General features: G+C 36.0%; 2 protein-coding genes across 4 annotated transcripts in view; one reads left to right on the top strand and one right to left on the bottom strand.

Moving 5' to 3' along the window:
* CENPP (centromere protein P) overlaps positions 1 to 22,573 on the bottom strand; it is a 152,002-nt gene that overhangs the window by 95,816 nt on the left and 33,613 nt on the right. The window lies entirely within an intron of this gene.
* OMD (osteomodulin) lies at positions 6,749 to 12,179 on the top strand. The gene is given in 4 exon segments (XM_010199612.2): positions 6,749 to 6,780; positions 6,782 to 6,986; positions 9,990 to 10,932; positions 11,791 to 12,179. Coding segments are annotated over 4 exon segments (1,494 nt in total). The 3' UTR covers positions 12,105 to 12,179.

The raw sequence follows: 22,573 nt of genomic DNA, 5'->3' as shown, positions 1-22,573 counted from the left end.
AGAGGGATAATAAAAGTTAAGAATTAGTTTAGGGATGATCTAAGAACCAGAATCCAGTTTCCAAACTATAGGTCAGAGCTAAATGGCTGCCTGGAAAAATCCCCTGCACCCCAAAGCATGATAGTTGTAAATATCTATTGCTCTGAAAATGTTCAAATACATCTACCACAAAAAGAAACACATTCTATAGTCATTGTAAAAACAAGTAAAGACCTTTATTCTTAATCATACTTGGAGTAAATGGGAAGCACTTTCCAGCACACACAAGGGGAAAATTTCTGCTAATGCAAAATATTTTCCCATGCATGATCATTCAGGAATTCTTTGGCAGAGAACTTAGACAACTACTCCTTATCCTTGCTGGAAAGTGCCTAAAAAAACCCACCTTATTTTTTTGGCTATAAATGACTATGTGATTTGCAGATTGGATACAAACATGGGAACAATCTGAATTTGCAGGCATATTTTCTAGTTCTTTCAACAAAAATGCATGAAGTCCGTTGCTACATTAAGCTAATGAATCAGGTATTAGCATACATTATTAAGAAAAGGTAGAATTCACATTATCTCTTTCAGGCATCTATCTGCTCAGGGCATTGAGGTCAGCTGTTCTGTTAGAAATAAACGAGTAGAAGTGCCTGCTTTGGAATAGACTCAAGGAATTCATTTAGTTCAAGTGGATGCTAAAAATGCTCCTTCAGCGAGGGGCAAGTTTCTACCCAACATCACATGTTAAGATAACAGTCCTCAGATTTCACTGATTTCTTTTTTTTTTAGACATGAAAGTAATGCTCAAGCTGCAAAAGAACTGAAAGATACGCTAACATTTAAAAAACTAGTGATTTTAAAATGTGTGACATTTTACACTAAAACAGTTAAATGACACTGAATTAACTACTCCAGAAGCAATAAGGACAAGTACAAAGTACTACACTGTTTGGATTTACCAACTTGGATTGGTACTGGCCAAGGATTTCTGTACTCTATATTCAGCTATTTATATTTCCCACTTTCCTCCATTATAAAACACTGTACCTTATTTTAAGTTTTTTTCCAGTGTTTGTTACTTTTGTTTATTAGGGAGTGCAAGACACCTGTCATATACTCATAGCATCTACAAACTTTCTATAGGAAAGAATTCAAGCAAAATCAGGCTCTGATAAAGTTTGAGTTCAATTGCTAATGATGGCTCAAGAAAATGAATATACCTTCACCAGTAAATGGTGGTTGCAAAAACAGGCAGATACTTTCATTTTATATTGGTGTTCACAGATACACTATCTCCAGTTAAGTAGGGAATATATCAGAACTCCAAGTGGGAGGAAAACACAGCCCAAAGTTATCTATCTTACATCAACCAAAGTACGCTGTATAAAACCCACAAAATATAAAGCAAAGGATATTTGTCAAACAAATAGCTCAGTTACTAAAAAAGGTGTCATCTAACAACAGTGACTCTCCTTAGAAGAGATTCGCAATTTCATACAATAGTCCAAGGTTATTTTAGAGCAACTAGACATTATTTGCTACAGATATTATTGCTTACATGAATTTTAACTCATTTTATTATTCCAGTATCAATGGTTTATGCCTATTTGTTGTTGTAGTAGTAGACTCATTTTACGGTTAGGACTATCAGAATACAGCCTCTACTGTAGAAAGTAAAATACATATACAAAAAACCCTAACTCACTCAGAGAAAAGTTACAGCCTTCCTCTTCCATTAGTATTTCAAAGTCTATTATCCATTTCTGTAAACTGATACTGTCATAGCAAAACCACCTTCTCGACCACCCTTCTGTTCAGAATCTTTCAGCATTACAGATTTGAACAGGCCAGGAAGCTCTACACTTACCTTTTCCTTTTAAAGGAAATTGCTATGCAAATTGTTCATTCACATGTTTAACCAAACATCGAATGAGACCATAGCTTCCTAATGTATTGCTTCTAGATGCTTCCAGAGAATTTGTCTCTAAAAAGTCAGTGTATTACTGTTTATTAGTAGAAGTTACTAAAAAATTATCTATGGGATTCTATTAATACCCATGCTGAAGGTCCATAAGTTCTTGCTCTCAGTCATTTGATCTCGGATTGGTCATTGAGATCCAAATGTAGCTGCATTTGTTAACTACTGATGTGCTTTGAAGGTGGGGGATATTTTTGGGGAAAAAAACCCAAAACAACACACACACACACAAAAAACCCCAACAAAAGCCCCATCCCCCCAGTTACACAGTTTTCAAATAGAGGATAAGAAAAATCCTGTATAAGGATAGGCGAGATCTCAGTTGGCTGGAGAGTTGGGCAGAGAGGAACCTTCTGAGGTTCAACAAGAGCAAGTGCAGAGTCCTGTATCAGGGAAGGAACAACCCCATGCACCAGGACAGGCTGGGGGTAACCTGCTGGAGAGCAGCTCTGCAGAGAGACCTGGGAGTGCTGGTTGATAATAAACTGACCATGAGTCAGCAACGTGCCTTCATGGGCAAGAAGCCAATGGCAGTCTGGGGACATCAAGAATAATGTTGGCAGCAGGTCAAGGGAGGTTCTTCTCCCCCTCTAATTCTGCCCTGGTGAGGCTCAAGAGGGATAGAAAAATGTTGGTGAGGTCAGTGCAGGGACACCAAGATGATCAGGGGTCTGGAGCATCTTCCTCATGAGGAAAGGCTGCGGGACCTGGGGCTGTTCAGTCTGGAGGAGACTGAGGGGGGATCTCATTAATATTTACAAATATCTGAAAAGTGGATGTCAGGAGGTTGGGGCAGCACTTTTTTTTTTTGTTGTTGTATCTGGTGACAGGACAAGGGGTGATGGAAAGAAGCTGGAACACAAGTTCCATTTAAACATAAGGAAAAAGTCTTTCAATGTTGAGGTGAGGGAGCCCTGGCCCAGGCTGCCCAGGAAGGGTGTGGAGGCTCCTTCTCTGGAAGTCTTTAAAACCTGCCTGGACACGTTCCTGTGCCCCCTGATCTGTGTGGACCTGCTTTAATAGGGCAGTTGGACACGATGATCTCTAAAGGTCCCCTCCAACCCTCCTCATTCTATGATTCTGTGAAAAAACACAGAAATGCAGGAAGAGTAGAATATGAGACAAAATTAGACAATTTAAATAAGTAAAGGAATGCTTAGGGAGAAGGGAAAATTAAAAGAGAAGGTATGTTATTCAACTCAGAATCATCAAATCCACATAAGAGGAGCTAAAAACGCAGAGAAAAAAAAAAGCCTCCATATACTACAGCATGGGTGAGAGATGTTTATATTCCACAATGATAACAAGCACAAAATGAATACATCACAAGGTTTATCCCTTAAGTTACACTGTTTTCTAGTAAAAACATAGGACTTTCTTTTTCCCCCCCTCATGCCTGCAGAGTACATTCTTGAAATGAAGCCATAAAACCTACACAAAAACATCTTTAATTTCCTCTTGAAATTCATGGCTGTAACACACATACTCAAGTTATAACAGACTGGTAAGAACAACTAGCAACCACAACCTGCATATTGACTACAAGAGTCAATGAAGAAAGGCATTGCAAAGTATCATTTGCTCAATATATCCAAATTCTATGGTCTAGCAAATCTCAGGAATTATTTTTCAAAAATACTTCTTATAAACTCTTTTCAGTTGCTTAACTTTTTCTCCTTTGCTCTGAGCTAAACAAACTAACACATATAAAACAAGCTGCATAAGATGAGGGCTGCCAGAGTTTCGATCTTGCAATGCCACCTACTAAATGGGAAATACTTGGAGACCACACACCAAGGTTCAGGTTAGAGGTAACAGTAAGCCCCACACATAGCATAGCTCTGTCTTCCCTTCCTTTTTAAAACAGATTGAATCTTATCTCAACTCTGCAGGACTGTTGATACAATTGGAAGGCATATCCATACAGTGACATGCTCCTAGAATGACCTGGCACTGAAGAGCAGAAGAAGATGAAGTCTGTAAAAGCTATTAGTAACAGGGGTGCCCTGGCTGGGATGCAGGCTCTGAGAGATCAAGCCATTCAGTGTTTTGATTTGCCAAGACCTCCACACTTCAGTAACTAAATTTTCAGATTAACTGTGGCATGGGACAGATAAATCCAGCAGTCACCACAGTCTTAATAATCAGTTACTTTTGTTGATGGTGAGCACAAATAAGCAGATCATACACAAGACTCATAGAGGCTGTGGGTGGTCTGCTGACAGTGTTTGGGGATCAACAGTTAAGGCACTAGAAATTAGGATGCAAAGAGTTTCTGTGTCTACAATCTGACTTTGAAGTGCAGCCCAGTCTAGATGATACATGCCTAAATCTGTTTCTATACTTCAGAAACCCATGAGCATTATGGGGAATCAAATTACAACACTCAAACCTCCTCATGACATTTGACCACACATTCTCTTTTCTGCTGTGCAGTCACTCAGAGTAACAAACTCACATCACCAATTCACATCTAAACCATAGAATTCCTTCACAATTGTCAACTGATGATTTTAAAATGTCAAGCTTGATGCTTTTCTTCAGACTCTGGATAGCAGGGTCAGGCTTAAGCTGAAGAACTTTATAATTCTAGCAAGTCATGCTTCCAAGATCGTTCTCAGTTCTAACTTATATGTCTTAGCTTGATTTGATTTCCTTTAATCCTCTATGAACATTTTCTTTTTACTTTCCCTAGGCTTTATAAGGACTATTACAAGTTTTGAATAAGGAAAGAATCTCAAAACACAAACCCAAGAATCTTTTAAAGTAAAACAGTCAATATAAGAAAAAGGTCAAGCACTGCAATTTATTCCTTCTTATAATAGAGCCAATCCCCTTCTTATAGAGCCAATTCCTTCTTATAATAGAGCCAATATTCTTATAATAGAGCCAATCCCCTTCACCTCAGTGTCAGGTTATCTTCCCTACTTACTGGCTAAAATCTGAAAAGCTTGATTTTAAGTTGACTGTTACTCAATTAGCTAAACAAACTTAAAGTCACAAAATATTAGAACAGTCTCCTTTCTTAAGCCTTCGGTTCAGAACCAGACAAATCTAACAAGTCTCACAAGCTGAATGTAGTTAATTAAGATGGTAAAGTCTCAAACATTTGAATTTACAAAAAGGATCCATCCAGGTCCGGACAACTCTGACTTCCAGCTTGATACACAACTCACTTTGTGTCACAATTGCATAAATACAACCATGAAAAACCCTCACAAATTCAATACTAAAAATAAGTTGTTACGAAACATTCTTTAAAACTAAAAACCGAGACAAGTTGAAGATTTCTTAAATTTGTTACAGCCTTTGAAACGGGAAGTCTTACAGGAATGATGTTAAGTTTAATCTTCTCATTATCCTTCTGGAAAGGAAATTCCTACCTCAGATGAACACTAAGAAAAGGTCAAACCACACAGCTTGCCCAAGATCACAAAGTATAGACTTGTTTGTATCCAAGACAACTCATGCAAGGAACTGAGTCTTAATATATCCCATGGATAGATCTGCATCATTTTCTGCAGCTGAATATGCTTTAAAACAAGAGCTTTGTTACAATGTTTCAAAGGACATATTCTTTTGCTCTGACACTACAATTTTTAAGGCATTGTGAAATCGTAAGTCTCCTGATAGCTTAAGAGGATTTGGGATGCAATCAGTAGAAGAAAACAATAGAAAAACTTAATATATTAAATTAAATTCTATTTTAGTCCAATTTTGGTGTTTTTTGTTTTTTTTTTTAATTTTTGCACGTTTTATTTAGAACTGATAATACGATGGAGCTTTCCAGAGCTTGCACTGTGTTCCTTGACTGCTGCTTAAAAATGCCCCAAACACTGCAAAATGTTACGTGCTACTACAAACTGGCATAACAAACTTAGTGGTTTGGTTGTTTTTTTTTTTTAATTTATCATTATGAATATATTCTAATTATCTTAGAAATCAATGGCTTTTGTTGTTCAGCATTACTTGGGTTTAGTGGTACAATGCAGCTACTCAACTATTTACAGTACTGTTAATCGAGAATGATGTAGGCTTAATTTTACTCTTTCAACCTCTGCCCTGTATTCTCTACATAAATACATCATTGCTTTGTCTTAATCCCAGTACTACCAAGTCCTGTAATATTATTTTGGTCAGGACTTCTGGTGCTTCTTTTTATACTTCCCTTTGTTTTTTGCATATGGCAGTTATTTAAGGACAGGGAAAGCAGATAACCATGTCTTTTTTTCTTCCCTCTTAAAAGCTATTTGTTCTTCAGTAAATGGTTTATATCTCATACCATAATTGTCTTTTTCATAGGAAGATTTATGCTCTTTCTATGCAACTTAGAAAAAACATGTTGGAGATTTACCGTGAATCCTGAATTACAACTGTAAATCAACACTGAGAAGTATGAGGCCATACCAACAGTACTGCATAGCACAGCTGCTTTGCAGGAAGGAAACGGGAAAGAAGGATTATGGAGGGAAAAAAGTATAAAATGGAAGATGTTCATAAAAGCTCTACTATAGCACATGCCTTCCTTCAATCTTGACAAGGTTAGTTATTTACTGTTTCTTGACTCCATCCTCTAGAGAACAAATCCTTTGTGTAAGTGAATCACTGCAGTTGAAACTGCCCTATGAACTAATGACCTCTGAAATGTTTAAGTTTACTCCCTTTTTTTTTCTTTTAAGGATAACTAGTAATGCTGAAAGAAGCTTGCAAATAATTTTAGCGTGATTTTAACAAAAGGAGGAATTGTTTCACAGACTTATGATACAGCATCTAAAACAACTGATGATGTGGCACCAAACTTTTTTTCTTAAACTGTCAAATCAGAAGATGGGTTAAGGCTATTATTTTGTTTTGCCTTCCCACAAGGCTCCTCACCACAAAATATGGCTTAGAGATATCTTTTGTTCCTCCAGCTGTGTAAGGCTATTTCTCAGATGATTTCACCAGCACAGTAAGTTGCTGCCCTCTACAATTTGAGCTTCACAGACTTCCAAAGCGTAAGTTTTTTTGGTAAGCAAGAATAAAATGAACCAGTTGTGCTATTTTTGCAGTTACGAATAATCTGTGTACGTTATATAATTTCTAGCTTTCAGCTAGTAAACTGCTTATAAATACAGTTACTAAGCTTTGAGTTTATTAAGATGGTAGAGGATGCTTTTAAGATTCTTCTATTTTCTTAAATTTTAAGTATGAGTTTTTAATATCTGTGTATCTGATTTGCATCTCTCATTATCAGGTTTTACCTGTCATGATTGCTTTTGTAAAACTACTTAAGTTCTTAGAAATATTTTGTGAAGTGCTAGTATCTGTGCTTTGAGACATGACTAGCAAGCCTGGCAGGACCAGACTATAAAAAATGCATTCAACTACAGTCAAGGTATAAAAAAATCCCCTCCCAAATACCACCTCCTCTCTCTGTAAAAACCAGTGAATGACTTTGGTACCTGTTACTTATTATTCCATCGGAAGTGATGATAGTCTCTTCACATTGCCTAACCTGGCTAGTGGATCAATTTCATGAAGGCTTAAGTTAGCTTTTTCCTCAAACCGAGCAGGACCTTCCAGAGTTGTTCCTCCTGTTTTCTAAGGACTATTGTGGCACTGAGAACCAAAATTATTAACTGGAAATGTTGTGAAACCTAGTAGAAGTACTAAGAGGTTACGACCAGAAGATGAAGGTGAAGTTCTGTATTGAAGTTCAGGGTGAGTAGCAGTAACAGAAACCAAGAACATGAAATAGGCACAGGGGACAGGTTGTGTAAGGATCCGTTCTCGAAAAATATAGTCAAGGCACAGGATTTAGAGACAGATTTTATATAGGTAGACACCATCAAGTCTGAGTAGAAGTCAGAAATGTGGTAATACTGTGTTCTCCCAATATACACTGTCTGAAATCCAATGAATTCCTCCTGAAGCACAGTATTGTTTCTCAGCCCAGTAAGTGTCTGCAAAGTTAATCAGCATAGTGCATTGATACAATGGCTGTAGTGCAAGGTTGCACTCTGCATAGATATATTTCTGCTACTAGATTAGCTCAGGTAGCTGATGATGATCAGGGCTATGGAGACCCTGGCTTTTCTAATGACCTACCTTCAGTGGGGTCAGTTCCAAGCAAATGACTCCATTTTTAACGTTTGAATCAGTTAAGAAAATTGATTAAAGGAGCACTCAAATACAAAGTTAGAAATGCAAGTTAGACACCATAACTGATTTCACTCAGCCATTGTCACATAATGGGCTGTGTGCAACACAGGGAGATTATGAGGACACATTGAATTCCATGATTCTGTTACTACTTTTTTTCTCTTAGAATTTTTTCTCTCATTCAATTTGTAGAATACATAATGCATTAGGCATCAATCACCACCAGGAAGCATAGGAAATTAGCATTTGTAAGCCTCATCTCCTTTGTTCCTGGTTAATTATGTTTGGTAAAAAAAACATTAAGAGCATGAATAAAACAAAGAGATTAAGAAACAGGAATGTCATTATAAAAAAGCCATGAAAAATCTGCTTTCCTTTGCCGTAGGGTTCCCATACTATAATGAGAAAAATCTCTTAAAATTTTCCATAATTTATGTGCTTTGACCTGCACTGTTACATTTTGACTCATGCCTTAAGTTGAATAGCTTGACATGATTCACAACTCTAATTCTGCCAAATACAAGGGTTCCTCTGACTGCAAAAAGTGCTCTAAAATGTTAGTCTGGCTTTGAGCGTCGGAAATTTGACATGCAAAACTATTTGTTTTTCACGTCAGTACTTCACCTCAGAAGATGAAGGTTAAATTAGTTCATGTCTATAAAGAACATATGAGTATAGTAGCATAGGGAGGACTCTAAAGAAAACTTGTCGCTGAAGATTTTACAAAATCTTCACAAAAGCTAAATTTAATTTAATTTGATTTAATTCAATGATGGGAAGAGAAGAATTCTTGATCATAATTAATGCATTGTACTGTCAGATGTGTTTTGTAGTAAATAGAAAACCAACATAAAATGCCACAGAACATACAACCACCAATGCCATGCACATTTCCAGTATTATAGAAAATACAGTGTTTTAAAGTAATTTCTTTCACTGTTCTATTTATAGAAACAATCCTGCAATTAACTCACTTTAGTTGAGGGTATATATTTTTAACAAAAATAACCTTGTTTTTAAACAAGAACAATAGACAGAAGCCATGGCTTTGCTGCTTAGTAAGAATATCAAATTTCTTCACGAGCACCCTAGTACAGCATTAACCTGTTGGAATTCTGCCCTCAAAGACTTTGAAGACTCACCTAAAGTCTAGGCTGATCTAATCTACTGTTGGAAACACTTGGAGCACCAAGCTGGACAGCTTGATTGCCAGAAGTCACTTCCAAATGACACTTGTATGATTCTAGGATACTGACCACACAGCATTTGTGCAGTGCAAGTTCACAGTGAGAATAACAATTACATTTCAAAAAAAAAAGAGTTTTCATCTCAAGTGAGTTTAATAAGGCTATCTCTGTGTTTGAAAAGGCCTGAAGAAGACATGTTGCTAAGAAATTCCATCTGTATCCATTTAAAACTGACTTGGAAGGCTGATGCATCACCCTGGAAAGCACTGGAAAGAGTGCAACACCTCAAACCTTAAATACAAACACCAGAATATACCTCTTTAAACATAAAAGTCCTTTTGCAACTTTGCTGTAATAAAGTGAGAAAAGAATGAAGAGTTTGATCTTTTATATACTCCCAAGTATCATGGTGTCCTTTGGTAACAGGCAAAGTACAGGGAGAAAGCTGTTCCTTGAATTTGGTCAAGAAAACTTCCATTTGCTTCAAGGACTGTGTACTTGCTTATAGCTGTTTTCTTGGAAGATATATATTAGAAACTTGGTTTTGCTAATCATGTCACCGACACTGTTGCCAAAAATTGCATTATTCTACTTAGTTTATTTTAAATTGCTTCTTCTTGAAACAGAAACATGTTATTTACTTTATGACTATCTAATAAACTTATTTTCCCTTGTCACCAACAGGATAAAACACACATTTAAATATGGCGATTCTGAGCCAGTTATCAATCATTCATCTCCTCTGGGCTGCTATAGTCTTCTGTCAATATGAAGACTATGATTTTGAGGATGAATATGAGGAGCCAGACCACCAACATCCATATTATTTTCATCCAAACACACGAGCTGAAATTCCTCACTTTCCTTTTCCAGTTGTGTGTGCCAGAGAATGCTTTTGTCCACCAGCTTTTCTGTTATCAATGTACTGTGATCATCGCAGCCTTAAGACAATACCAAATATCCCTAGTCACATTCAACAACTTTATCTGCAGAACAATGATATTGAAGCTGTGCCTGCAGGACCATTCACCAATGTAACCTTCTTAAGAGAAATTAACCTCAGCCACAACAAAATTAAATTTCATATGATTGACCATGGCATTTTTGCCAAACTTTTCAACTTAGTGCAACTTCATTTGCAACATAATGAACTGGAAGAATTTCCATTTCCGCTCCCCAGCTCTCTAGAGAGACTCCTTCTTGGTTTCAATAAGATTTCTCAGTTACCTGGAAGTGCACTGGAAGGATTACATAACATGACCATGCTTGACCTTTGCAATAACTTTCTTGACGACTCAGTACTTAAAGGAAAACCCTTTTCAAACATGAAAAATTTAATGCAGCTTAACTTATGCAACAACAAACTACAGACTATGCCTCCTGATCTACCATCATCACTTATGTATCTCTCTCTTGAAAATAACTCGATTTCTTATATTCCAGAAAACTATTTCAATAGACTTCCAAAAATCATTGCTCTAAGAATGTCTCACAATGACCTGCAGGACATTGCACACCACACCTTTAACCTGCCCAACCTTCTAGAACTTAATCTTGGACATAACAAACTGAAACAAGTATTCTATATTCCAAGAAGTTTGCAGCACTTGTACATTGAAGACAATGACATCGAAAGTACGTTGACGGTTGCAATTCTTTAAAACCAAAAAACATAGTGGATTTGGGCATTGTTTGTGGGAGGGAGGTGAGCTTGGCATATTTTCCTTACCATCCAGAATTAAGAACGTTATCCTGCATCAAAAACTATCAGAAACATCTCTTTTGTTGAGTCCTTGGTATTGAGAACCTGCCACCCTACAGCTTCTCAGTTAGATCATGTATAAACCAAGCATAGAATACAGTAGTCATCCACCAAACTTGCTTGTATTTCAAGAGGTACTCTGGTGTCCTGTGCAGAGAGGTGAGCTTGAGCTCTCACTGCTCTGTCCTAGCCAGTTAACGTGGCACTGACAGAGAGTTCATATACACTGTACTTCTCAAGAGCAAATGCAGCTATAGTTTCTGAACAGCTTATGGAACAGGAAGAATTTCATCCCATCTTCTTCAAAATGCAGTGCAAACACATCCTCTGCTAGCTGACACCAAAAGGGTTATATTTTTGCACCTTATCTCTAAAAATGTTCTGTTTTTGATAAAAGTTAATATCAGTTTTTCACATAACTAAACTAAAAGCTTTTTGATTAGGCAATTGATAAAAACATATATAGAAAAGGAATTACGAAAATATTCCATTCACATAAAATAGTAATTACCAATTGTAGTGGTAGTATTTTTTTCTCTACCTCACAATGTTATACGCTGCAAACCCTAAAATTGGTATTACTGTCATTTAAAAAACCAGAGGAAGGATTATGTTAAAGCTGTGCACTGCAAAAATATTTCCAGTTTTAAATTTCAAAACTGAAGTTTCACTATTGCAACAGGTCTTAGAACTAATTTCTGTATTTTCACTAATATTTATCTCTCTTACAGCTGTAAATATTACTTTGATGTGTCCATCTATTGATCCAATCAACACCAACCAATTAACGTACATACGGGTGGACCAAAATAAGCTTACCATTCCAATAAGCACATATGCATTCTTTTGCTTCCCTCACATTCGAGCCATTTATTATGGTGAGCAAAAGGTCAACAAGTCAACTCAGCTAAGAATACCAGTGTTTCGACGATTTTTAACACCAGAAGAATATGACGAAGCAGAAGATGATCGTGAAACACATGATCATGAAACAGAAGAAGAACATGACACAGAAGACAACTATTTTCATCCATACTTTCAGTGATCATTGTTAATGAGTATATATGGAAACTTTTCCTCAGTTGTAGGGTATTCATATCCATTTTAGAGCAGTTGGATAGTTTGGGATATTTAAGACACATCTATAAAGTAGAGATAGGAGTTTAGCGTAGGTAAACGTCCTATTATTGTGCAGTAAAAACGGTAACGTTAGGAGAAAAGAGCACTCATCTTGTCATTACACAGCGGTCTGATAACTCCTGGATAATGGAGTTATGCTTGGCTGAGCAATCTAAGTTGAAGAAAACTGATTGGAAAAAGCTTCTATGTTCTAAGGGAATTGAACTTGCAAAAATTACTAAATTACAAGTTAATGTTATGCTCAATAGGATAAGGACAAAATCTATCTAGCTATAGGTCCCACTACTGACAACAGAAGAAAATAGGTAGACTAGAGAAAAGAATAAGAGGGTGAGGTACAAAAATACTTCCACAATATTCCTCCACATCTTCCAGAAATACAGAAGTTTCTTCTTGCAATTTGTAACTGGACAGGAAAAAAAGACCAACTTAAAGCTTCAAATCTTTCTCATATTGTTTGCAGTGTCCTGACAATATTTACTTCTCAGCTTTACAGCTCAACTATCCTAATGCTTTCAAATGAGTTTTAGTAATATAGGCAATAAATGACCTTCCATCAAAGGTCTTTATATCTAGGAAAATTATGTGCATTAATAACACTGAACCATTGGTATATACATTTTATCTATGCTTTGGGTCATATTATTTGAGAAGGCACGTAAAAATGTAACGTGAACTTTGAATGAGAATTGTTCATCAAGTACAACAGTTACAAACCAGTACCATTCCAGGACTTTAGAATCTTAATTTAGACTATCCCTCTGCATAGCTATATACCAGTGAGCTGTATTCTGCAAAACAGAAAAAAAAAAGCTTTCAGCCATCTAAAATACTATTTGTGCTATGTAATTGTGTTAGTTATGTCTTGTGCCTAGAAACAGATGCAAATAACTACAAGGTAAGATAATATTATAGGGCCTTTTACTGCTTTGGTTTTATTTAAATTCTTTATTTTTCAGCACTTTTTCCTGATAAATGTTTTAAATATGTTATAAATATGTTTTAAGTGTAGGAAAACTAAAAAGGCTACATAAACTTATGCAGGCAAATTTGTGTCAGAGTTTCTTAAAAGTTTCAGACAGGTTTGGTTTTTCCTCTTACAACTTCAGTTATTTTTGTGAAGCCTATCCAGTTATGTATTAGTTTCTAATGCAACTACTGAAATTTCAACAAAATGAAAATACTTAATGACATCTTATTGTTAATGGAATGAAATTCCTCATATGCCCATGAATAAAACATTTAAGAATACATATATTCTTTAAGAACAACTGGCTCTAAAAATTTATGCATATAAAACTCATTATTTTATTATTAAGCGGTAGGTCTTCGGTCAACTAACTCAAGAAATCTATTCTTTGTCTTCTTCCTCTTTTTATAATGTAGAAACTGAAATTTTAAGATTTCAATCTGAAATATTTTGTGGTCTCTCCATAAATCTACAGATTTTATCTTCTTATCTGCAGAATTTATCTTCCTCTTAAAATAGTTTATTACCATTTATCAACCTCAAGTACTTTCGGCTTCATGAAGGAAGAATATACGTTTGTATTCATTACTTTACAGTCTTATAAAAAAATTAAGTACAATAGACATAGAAATTTAAATATACACATAGCTTTATAGTTATATTAAGCATGTAGGATATTAACCTTAGGGAATCTTTACAAATTTTCAATTATTTAAGATTTTAAGTGAATAGTGCACAAGACGCTAATTAATACAGGTTTTTTTAGAAGACTTGCTCAGCTTTAAAGAACACTATTCAAATATAGTAAGAACTTTGCTTTTTTTAAAAAAAAGTCGATGATGCAAAGGTTAAATTTAGTTTTAAATTAGAATTAATGATATTTACTTTGTAGCAACTAGTCATTATCCTTTCTTGAAGTACAAACACAAGCCACACTGATAATTATTGAAAACTGTAGAACTGTTTTATTAAAGTCATTCGGATAGAATGTGAGGATTATGTTACAAGCAGAACCATCATAATTCAGTTTTCATTCAATGAATATTATCACATGTCACCTGTGGCAAATATAATGGCTTGCTAGCCTTACGTCTGTATCGGAGAAATGGTAAGTTATAATGTAGTACAGAATTACCGGCTATCTAGAGAAATAGAAGTTGCTCTGCTGAGACCAGTCACAGCTTCTCTAAATGCCATGATGGTTTTACCTGGCAAATCTCTTGGAATTCTCTGAAAGAAACATGAAGGATGTGTAAAAGGGAGATCCTGGTCCAAACAGCCTACAGAAGTTTCTGAGAAGTTTTTAAGGAAATTAAATTGCCATTGATTGAGAGGTGGCAGCACAGTCAAAATCTAATAAAATTACAAAATGGCATAAAAATAAAAGGTGAGTTCTTGCTGTGGAGGGAGTCCATTGGTGGGAGTTTTGCAAAGGGCCTGTGTCGGAATTGTTTCAATTTAGTATAGTTGCAGGTTGACGAAGTGGGCTGAGAAGTGAGATGACAACAAAGATTCCTAAGCACCAAAGAAAAATGATTGCAAAAGGTCTTTAGGATGCTGAAATAGCCAGTGACATTCAACATTGTTAAATAAAAAGTGATATCCATGGGAAAAGGTATTACCTGTGCACAGAAACTAGCAAAGCATGACCTCACCACCAGCACCACAACTCAGAAAGAAGATTCAGAAGTAATAATAGGTGGTTCAATGAAAACACTGGCTTAGTACACAGCCACAGTAAAAACGAAACTCAAATGTAGAGAGTAACTAGAGAGAAAACACACAATTGATTTTTCCAGCCCTTTAGGTAGCTGGCATAATTACATATAGCATAATTAGAAAAGGATCAGAGGAAGATAACAAGATTGCCAAAGGTAAGGAATGGCTTCTATATAAGCAACACAGAGTAAGCTAGAAATCAGCCTTTCAGAAAAGAGATGGCTAAGGAGAGATGCGGAAGGTATGAGTTGTGTAGACAGTACGGGTCTGGGGATCAACAGCTCCAGTAGAAGAGCAAGGAGTCATCAAATGAAGTTAGTATAGATGCAGTACAAACTAAACAAACAAACCATAGATTATAAGCAAGAAGCCGTCAGTTTATTAAACTGCATGCCTAGGAACACAGTGGATGCAGCATCAATTTTATACATAGTTTTGAGGCAAGATTGGATAAGTAATTGCATTTCTTGGAAGAGATCCATTCTAGGATGTTAAACAGACAAGGCAGAGTAGGTAGGAAAGTGCTGAGCTGAAAATAGCTGGAGAATGGAAGAATATTTGGGGACAGAATGAGAAAACAATTACATGTTTTGCTTATTCTCACTCTTCCCAAAGCATCTGCTTATGGCCATTGTTGGAGACAGGTTATTGTACACTAACCTGCAATTTTTAATTCACAGAATCACAGAACAGTGTAAAGGTTGGAAGGGACTTTTAGAGATCATCCAGCCCAATCCCCCTGAAAAGCAGGTCCCACCTAGAGCAAGTCACACAGGAATGTGTCCCACAGCCAGTTCTGTCTCCTCACTATCCTTGACTGTGGTAACACACTGGTATTGTTCTTCATTACTAGTAAATGCTTATTGCATTGATTCATTTGGATTTAAAACACTGGGGGCAGGTTGTTTGGGTGGTTTTCTTGTTTGTTGTTGGTTTTGCTTTGCTTTTTTTAAAGCATTTCCAACTATGGTTACATGCCAAGGTAAATTTGTGGGCAGCATGACTCAGGTACACAAAGCACCGAGATGTAAATGTGGAGCTCTGTATAAACAAAATTATACCACTGCATAACTACACAGATTTTGGTAACAAAATATATTTATTTCATGTATGCTCTGGTATTTATTTTCAGAGTATTTTTATTCACAGTCATATTTTTAAGCAGGAAATAGATTAATAAATTATGTACTACATACATATTAAAATGATACTTATTTTATGTAACAGCAAAAGCTAGCAAGTGTCAAACAGCTTAATTTAGTTCCAGTAGAGTCAGTGAATACAGAAAGAAATCCTGACCTGGTTTACAATACTGTGTCTGCATTAGCAATTAATGTGAAGCACTGGAGTGGAGCAGTAGAGCAAGATACTTGGGACGAGGCCATGACAACCACTGTTTTTTTGAGGGAGAGGAGATTTACTTCGGTCTAGCCCTAGTCATTAATTAAAATGCACCAGCAGCTGCAGCACATCAGGTACAGCTCTGAATACAGACATCTTCTGGTTTGTTACATCCCAAAAGAATAGTCCATGTACTTTGGAAAGTGCTGTGATATGAATCAAGGGGCAGTAAGCTGGGGTTATCAGATTTGCTTCAAAAATACATCCCTGATCTGTAGTGAAACACTAACAGAAACATAACCAGAGGCACAGCAACTGAGAAAAATGAAATCTCAGTTCTGCTTTCAGCTGTGGACAAACTACTCTGAAAAAAAATGTTTTTCAAGTCTTGTCTGTGTCAACAAGGATGGAAACTTCTACAACTCTAAGCTAAATATTTACTTTTCAGCATTAGTCAGAAGTGCACAATTATTAGCAAGGTTGTAATAGTGTACTAGTCAAATATTTCGACACCCATGGAAACCTATAGGGAAAAGTCTCAAAGATTTCACGAGAAACATTCAGTTAAGACTAAACTTTAATCCACAAAAAATTAAAGCTCTCAAAACTAAAAAAGAGACCAACAGATTTCTTTTTTTTTTTTCCACAAACTCTATACTCCAAAAGGGTGGTGTAAAAATCAAAACAAAGAAATAACAGGAGTTTAATACAACTGTCTGCATTTCTCCCTTTAGCCTCAAAACAGTGGGAATATATTTTACCTTTTCCATTCTTCTGGATGGTTTTTAATACCTATAAGGCTTACTTTTCAAGATACTTAGTTCAGGACTGTGATAAAAATTACATGGATCGGGAAAATAACTCCTTTATAGAAAACAGATGGTTTACATTTCAAGTTTTCTGACTTCCTGTAACATATTTACATTCCACTGTTATAATGATCTATATTCCTTGTATTTCTCAACATGGCCATTGCAAGCAATAAACATAGGAATTTCCTACATGAAAAACATGAAAGGAGAACGTACTCTTTTAAAAATAACCAAAACCTATATACATCAACAGGTAATTTGTGATCACTTTCCAATGTTACTGCAAGAGCAGGAACTTTTCAGCCATAAACCAAATTCTGTATATGCTGTTGGAATTTATGGAACTCCACAGCATTTATCATATAATATTTAAATGATTTTGTCCAAAATCTACATTTTTAACAGCCTAATCAATATTAAAGGAAAACAAATAATAACTTAATCTCATAATTCATTTCATAAATTCATCAGAACAAGGAAAAAAATCAGCTTTCCCCTATTAAAAGCACAATGTACAGAAAAAAATAGATAAATATGAAGATTAGCCATAATCACTGAGATCAAAGCAGATGCTATGAATAACATAAGGAACAGATGACAGGAATATAGAAAAAAAATATATATCTAAGGCCAATGAGTCTTGGAGCCCTGGCTCTAGTGTCCCTGTAGACACAGGAATGGCTCTCAATAAATGATGATAGTGTTATAAGGAAGGATATAACCAATGACACATAGGCAACGTTCAAGAGAACAAATGTTTGGCAGAGATGTTTGAGCAAATAGCAGATTGCTATTAATGTAGTTACCATTTGTATTTGTAATCGTTGTTTGATTTGTTTACTGGTGTTGATTTTAAAAATGGGCTTTGTTAATCTACAACACAATAACTGATACAAGGATAGTCTGTTTTTTTTCCAGAAATGCAAGGAATAAAGGTAATGTCTTCAGCTTTAAAAAACTCTGATTATAAATCAGAAACATATGGAAGGATGTTCATACAATCACTTGGTTATTTTTCATCTGTCTCTATTTTGCAGCTGGTGGCCATAACAGTGACCTAAACTTAATCTAATTCATAGAGCCCTGGATATGGTTTGCAACTTTTCATAACAATACTGAAGTTGTTTATCTGTAACCATTTCTGGTACTTTTGTTGCTGATTCTGAATCTATACAGATATTCTAGGTTTTCTTAAATGACCATGTATTTCACATTTAATACTACCTCTGAACACTCCTCCATTCCTCAAGGATGTAGAACTGGAGTATACTTTGCTTAGTATTATACAAGTCTTCTATAGTATCACCTTCAGTCCAATTTCAGTGGCTCAAGAACAAACCTCCTTTTTGGGAACTCCGAACAAATGCAGCCGTGGCATAACCACAGACATCAAACTGCCTTAAAACTACTTTACACCCCTCTATCAGGATCTCAAAAAAAATACCAGATGATGCAGGAGTCACTGAGAAGTCCCATATCACACCTGCAGCAGTCAAACAAGTAGCTGTACCATCAGAGACAAAAATAACTTCAGAGGGTAAAAGTAATCAAGCAACAAAGTCCAGCAGAAAAGGCCTGCATTTTATAGAAAGAAAATTGTGCAGAGAACAATCCAGAATATTTGTTTATTTTAGGTTAAAAAAGAAGAGAAAGACAAACATTGAGTTCACTTTTAACACAATTTCATGCCATTGCTCTCTGTAACAGCAGATCCATGTCTCAGTGCTTGCAGATTATTTTGCACATTATCAGGCTGGCTCAATAATATTTTATTCTATAAAACCTTTTCTATCATAATGAATCCAATCCAGAGCAGCTGGTCAAATCTGTAAAGTGATTAATCACACTTCATACAAAAGAGATGCTAAAGGATATTGAAGTGTTACCATCCACATGAAGAAAAAAAAAAATCACATCCAAAACAAAATTCAGCACTATGTCCAGGTCTATAAATGCCCAGATGTCTTTAAAAGCTTTCCTAATTTGTCCCAATCTTATTCTGTCACAGACATATTTCTACCTGAGACACTTTTGAACATTCTGTGTGATTCCCAAAGTTCATTAGTGAAGTAAGTTAAGCAAAATAGTCCATATCTCTTTCTTCCAAGAATGCTTAAAAACAATGAAATCCAGAAAGTACAGAACTTGCCAATACTGTCCTTTAGAGACTATGATACAAGAGGAAAGCCAAGATCTTCAAACAGCTGCAAAAATACACTAAATACTGAACAAACATGAGTTGTTATTTTAAAAAAGTAATTTATTTCATAAGGAATATCCTGATAGCAGCCTTTGCAGCTCTCTTCTTGGTGCTGCTTCAGAGCTATTAACCCATGTGTCCCACAGATAAGCTCCCCCTCTTTTTTACCCCTCCCCACCATTTTTCTTCTTCTTACATCTTCCTAGTGTCCTGCCTCCTATTACACAGTATACAGCAGTGCCAATCCCTGCTTTCAGGCACCCTGGAGAAGTACCTTCCAACCAGCCTTACAGAGAGGATAGGCTTACTCTGGCTCTTTTTAGGTCAGTCAGTTCTTTAGTGCCTTGCAAGTGTTTACCAGGAAGTAACCATAAGTTCTTCACTCTCAGAATTATCAACAGCCAGCCCTCAGCTCCATTGTGCGACACATTACAGCATTTCAAAGCAATGCTAAAAAGAGATAAAGAAAACAGGGTAAAATGGTAATTAACATGAGAGCATCTATGATAATAAAGAGAATTGTCCTCCCATTTCAGTAGTTTTCACTGGCAAAAAACAATGGGTAAGAATTGCTCATGGCAGCTTTTGCAGTATGTACCCGCATGATTAATTTTAAGGAAAACTTTGATTTCTTTTTGATCTGCCTTTTGAAGTGATAGAAGAAAGGTAAGAATAGAAATGAACGAGTCATACTAAAGCTCTGAGCAGAGCAGAATACATGAGGCCACTTCAAGTACAAAATAAATAGACTGAGCTGGACATCATCCAATTCAAACACTCCACAAAACCCACTTGTCTGCCCGCAAAACAAAATCTTTCTCCAGTTCCTCTAGGATATTTTCAGCTCGATGTTTTTGCTTTACCTATTCTTGATACACAATAATACTAAATACTAGATCCTTTCCCAGATGCTGAAGATTTAATCAGCAACTTGTATAATTTGGATAGGTACCTTAATTTCTGTTTGTCTCTCTCATACTTTTTCCTACTTCTGCAATCTGTACTTAACATCCAGCTTCTCTCTTTTTCTCTCCTAAAAGCCTTTTATTCTTCATTACCTAACGTGACAGAAAGCAACATAGGGGAACAGATTTTATACCTACTTTGTATGCAAGCTGTTTCCCCTAAGGTTAATTTTTTCTGAAAGCTCAATCCAGAGAGCAATTGTCCCTTGTTAGACTGGCTAGGATCCCCTCTACTAGAAGGGAACAAAAATCCCCAATAACAACAGCAAAAATTCCCAACCAAAACAATCACTTCATCTACACCTTCAGCTACATTTCATAACCTTACAAAATCGTAGGGAAATTACTACTGCTCAAATTTAAGCCAGGATTCAATTTCATCACAATTAGTAAAATGACCATTTTGTATGTCCAACCTTTCAAGTGAAAGTATTTTGTGGGAGCAGTGAAAATGATATATCCCAGCTAAAACAAAAAAGGGCATTCTTGACAAATCAGAACCGTATCATAAACGTATTACCAAAGTCTTCTTAAATAAAGAGCGTTCTTGGTTTTCAGAAAAGAAACCACCTTCTAAGTACATAGATCCTTTTAACTAGAGTACAAGCAACAACTATCTACATCTCAGAAAGCACTGTGCTTGCCAGGGTGAATACTTCCTGTTAGCTTCCTTGTTGACAATGCATACGAATGACATTTTTCTGTTCAGATCATTTGGATACTGTGGTTTCTCAAGTCATTTGGAGCAAAAATAAAGCAGCACTGTTGCTGAAAGGAGCAATACTATCCCCTGCTATGTTTGCAGCCACTTGTACCACCTCCTTTCTTGTGTTGATAGGAGCATCTGTTATCTGTTCAGATATAACCAATTTTTACCCGAAATTATTTGGTAGACACTTTTTCGTCTTCCTGGCACAAGGAATGACAGACAAAATACAAGACAGGACTACTACTTCATTTGACACTGTTTAAAGTGATAGTAAAACTATCCTGTAAGGCAAACCTTGGTGCCATAATCATGCCAAATTAATTACTTAAGACATGGCTATACAAAAGTAATTCCAAGTGTTCATGAGTTTTTGATAAGTGCTTGGATTACAACATTGAGTACAGACATTACACAATGTTTTGGTGGTAAACATGCCACTGAAATCTTGCGACTCTGATGAACACAGACTTTTGACAGTGTTTTCTGGAGAAGCCACTACTGAAGTCTCCTAACACTACAGAGCCTCTTCTCTCACAGATCAAAGCAAGTAAGAGCTTTCTTGCATGAACAATTTCTAAATTTTCAAGGCTTTGTTAATCTAGTAAAAAAAAAATCCTATATAAGGAAAAATCTAACCTACTCCCAAATTATTCCACATACTTAACTGTAAAACCTAGGATTTCAGTACCTACAAAATTAATTCTTCTAAGAATGTAACAAATACAGTTTATATCATGCTTTCAGCTTCAATACTTATTTTTCACTTAAAATATTTATCCTTCTATTACATTCAAGTATTGGATTCCCCAGGGCCTGATATCTTAACCTGGACAATTGGTGGAGGTTTGACATCTGGAAGGAGGCATGTACAAAGCAGAGTTGTTGCATTATTTCTGGCAACAAGAAATGGTAAGATGGTATTGCCACTCAACTTTTTATCTGTTCCTCAGCAAATCTACACCTTCTATCACAAAGAGCACTTCCAACTGAAAGTCCCTAAGTAATGCAGCAAAAAACACCAACCTAGCCACTTCAGAACTTTTGTGGTTCTTATTGTTCCAGCAGAACAGAAACATGTATGATTCAGAGCCCAACTTCCATTATTATTCAGCCTCTGACTTTTACATTTCAGTTACATACTTCCAGGGAAATCACCCTAAAGCAAGCTCAAACTATGACATTGCTTAATTTGCGTATGAACTAAACTGAAACATTTTTGTAAAATCCTGATGAGTTTAGAAAGTGGTGACTGCTTATAAACTGGAAAAAAGTTGAGAAAGCAAATGGCTGCAGCCAGACCCCAATGTGCAGATTTACTATAAGATATCTGCTTTCTAAACAAGGCAGGACTGACAAGAAAATTTAACCAAATATGTCCACTGTTTAACCCTAACATTACTCTAACCAACAGGGCTATCTAGAAAAAAGAAAAAAGTAAGAAAATGAAAGAGAAACGTAAATCTGAATATATTCCCAATAGACTTTATTGCTACATACTTTTTAAAGACTCAGAAAAACTACTTGGTCAACTTTCAAGTTGGTCATCTGGCTCCCATTTGTACTGACTGCCAAAAATACATAATAAGGAAAAGGATGGGGGAGGAAGAAATGCATTAGAAATCCAGAAGACTGCTGCTTGCAGTTCAGACAAAAATTCT

Source organism: Colius striatus, chromosome 15 (genome assembly GCF_028858725.1).
Source record: "Colius striatus isolate bColStr4 chromosome 15, bColStr4.1.hap1, whole genome shotgun sequence".
Lineage (NCBI taxonomy): Eukaryota > Metazoa > Chordata > Aves > Coliiformes > Coliidae > Colius > Colius striatus.
This window is presented reverse-complemented; position numbering and strand designations above follow the sequence as displayed.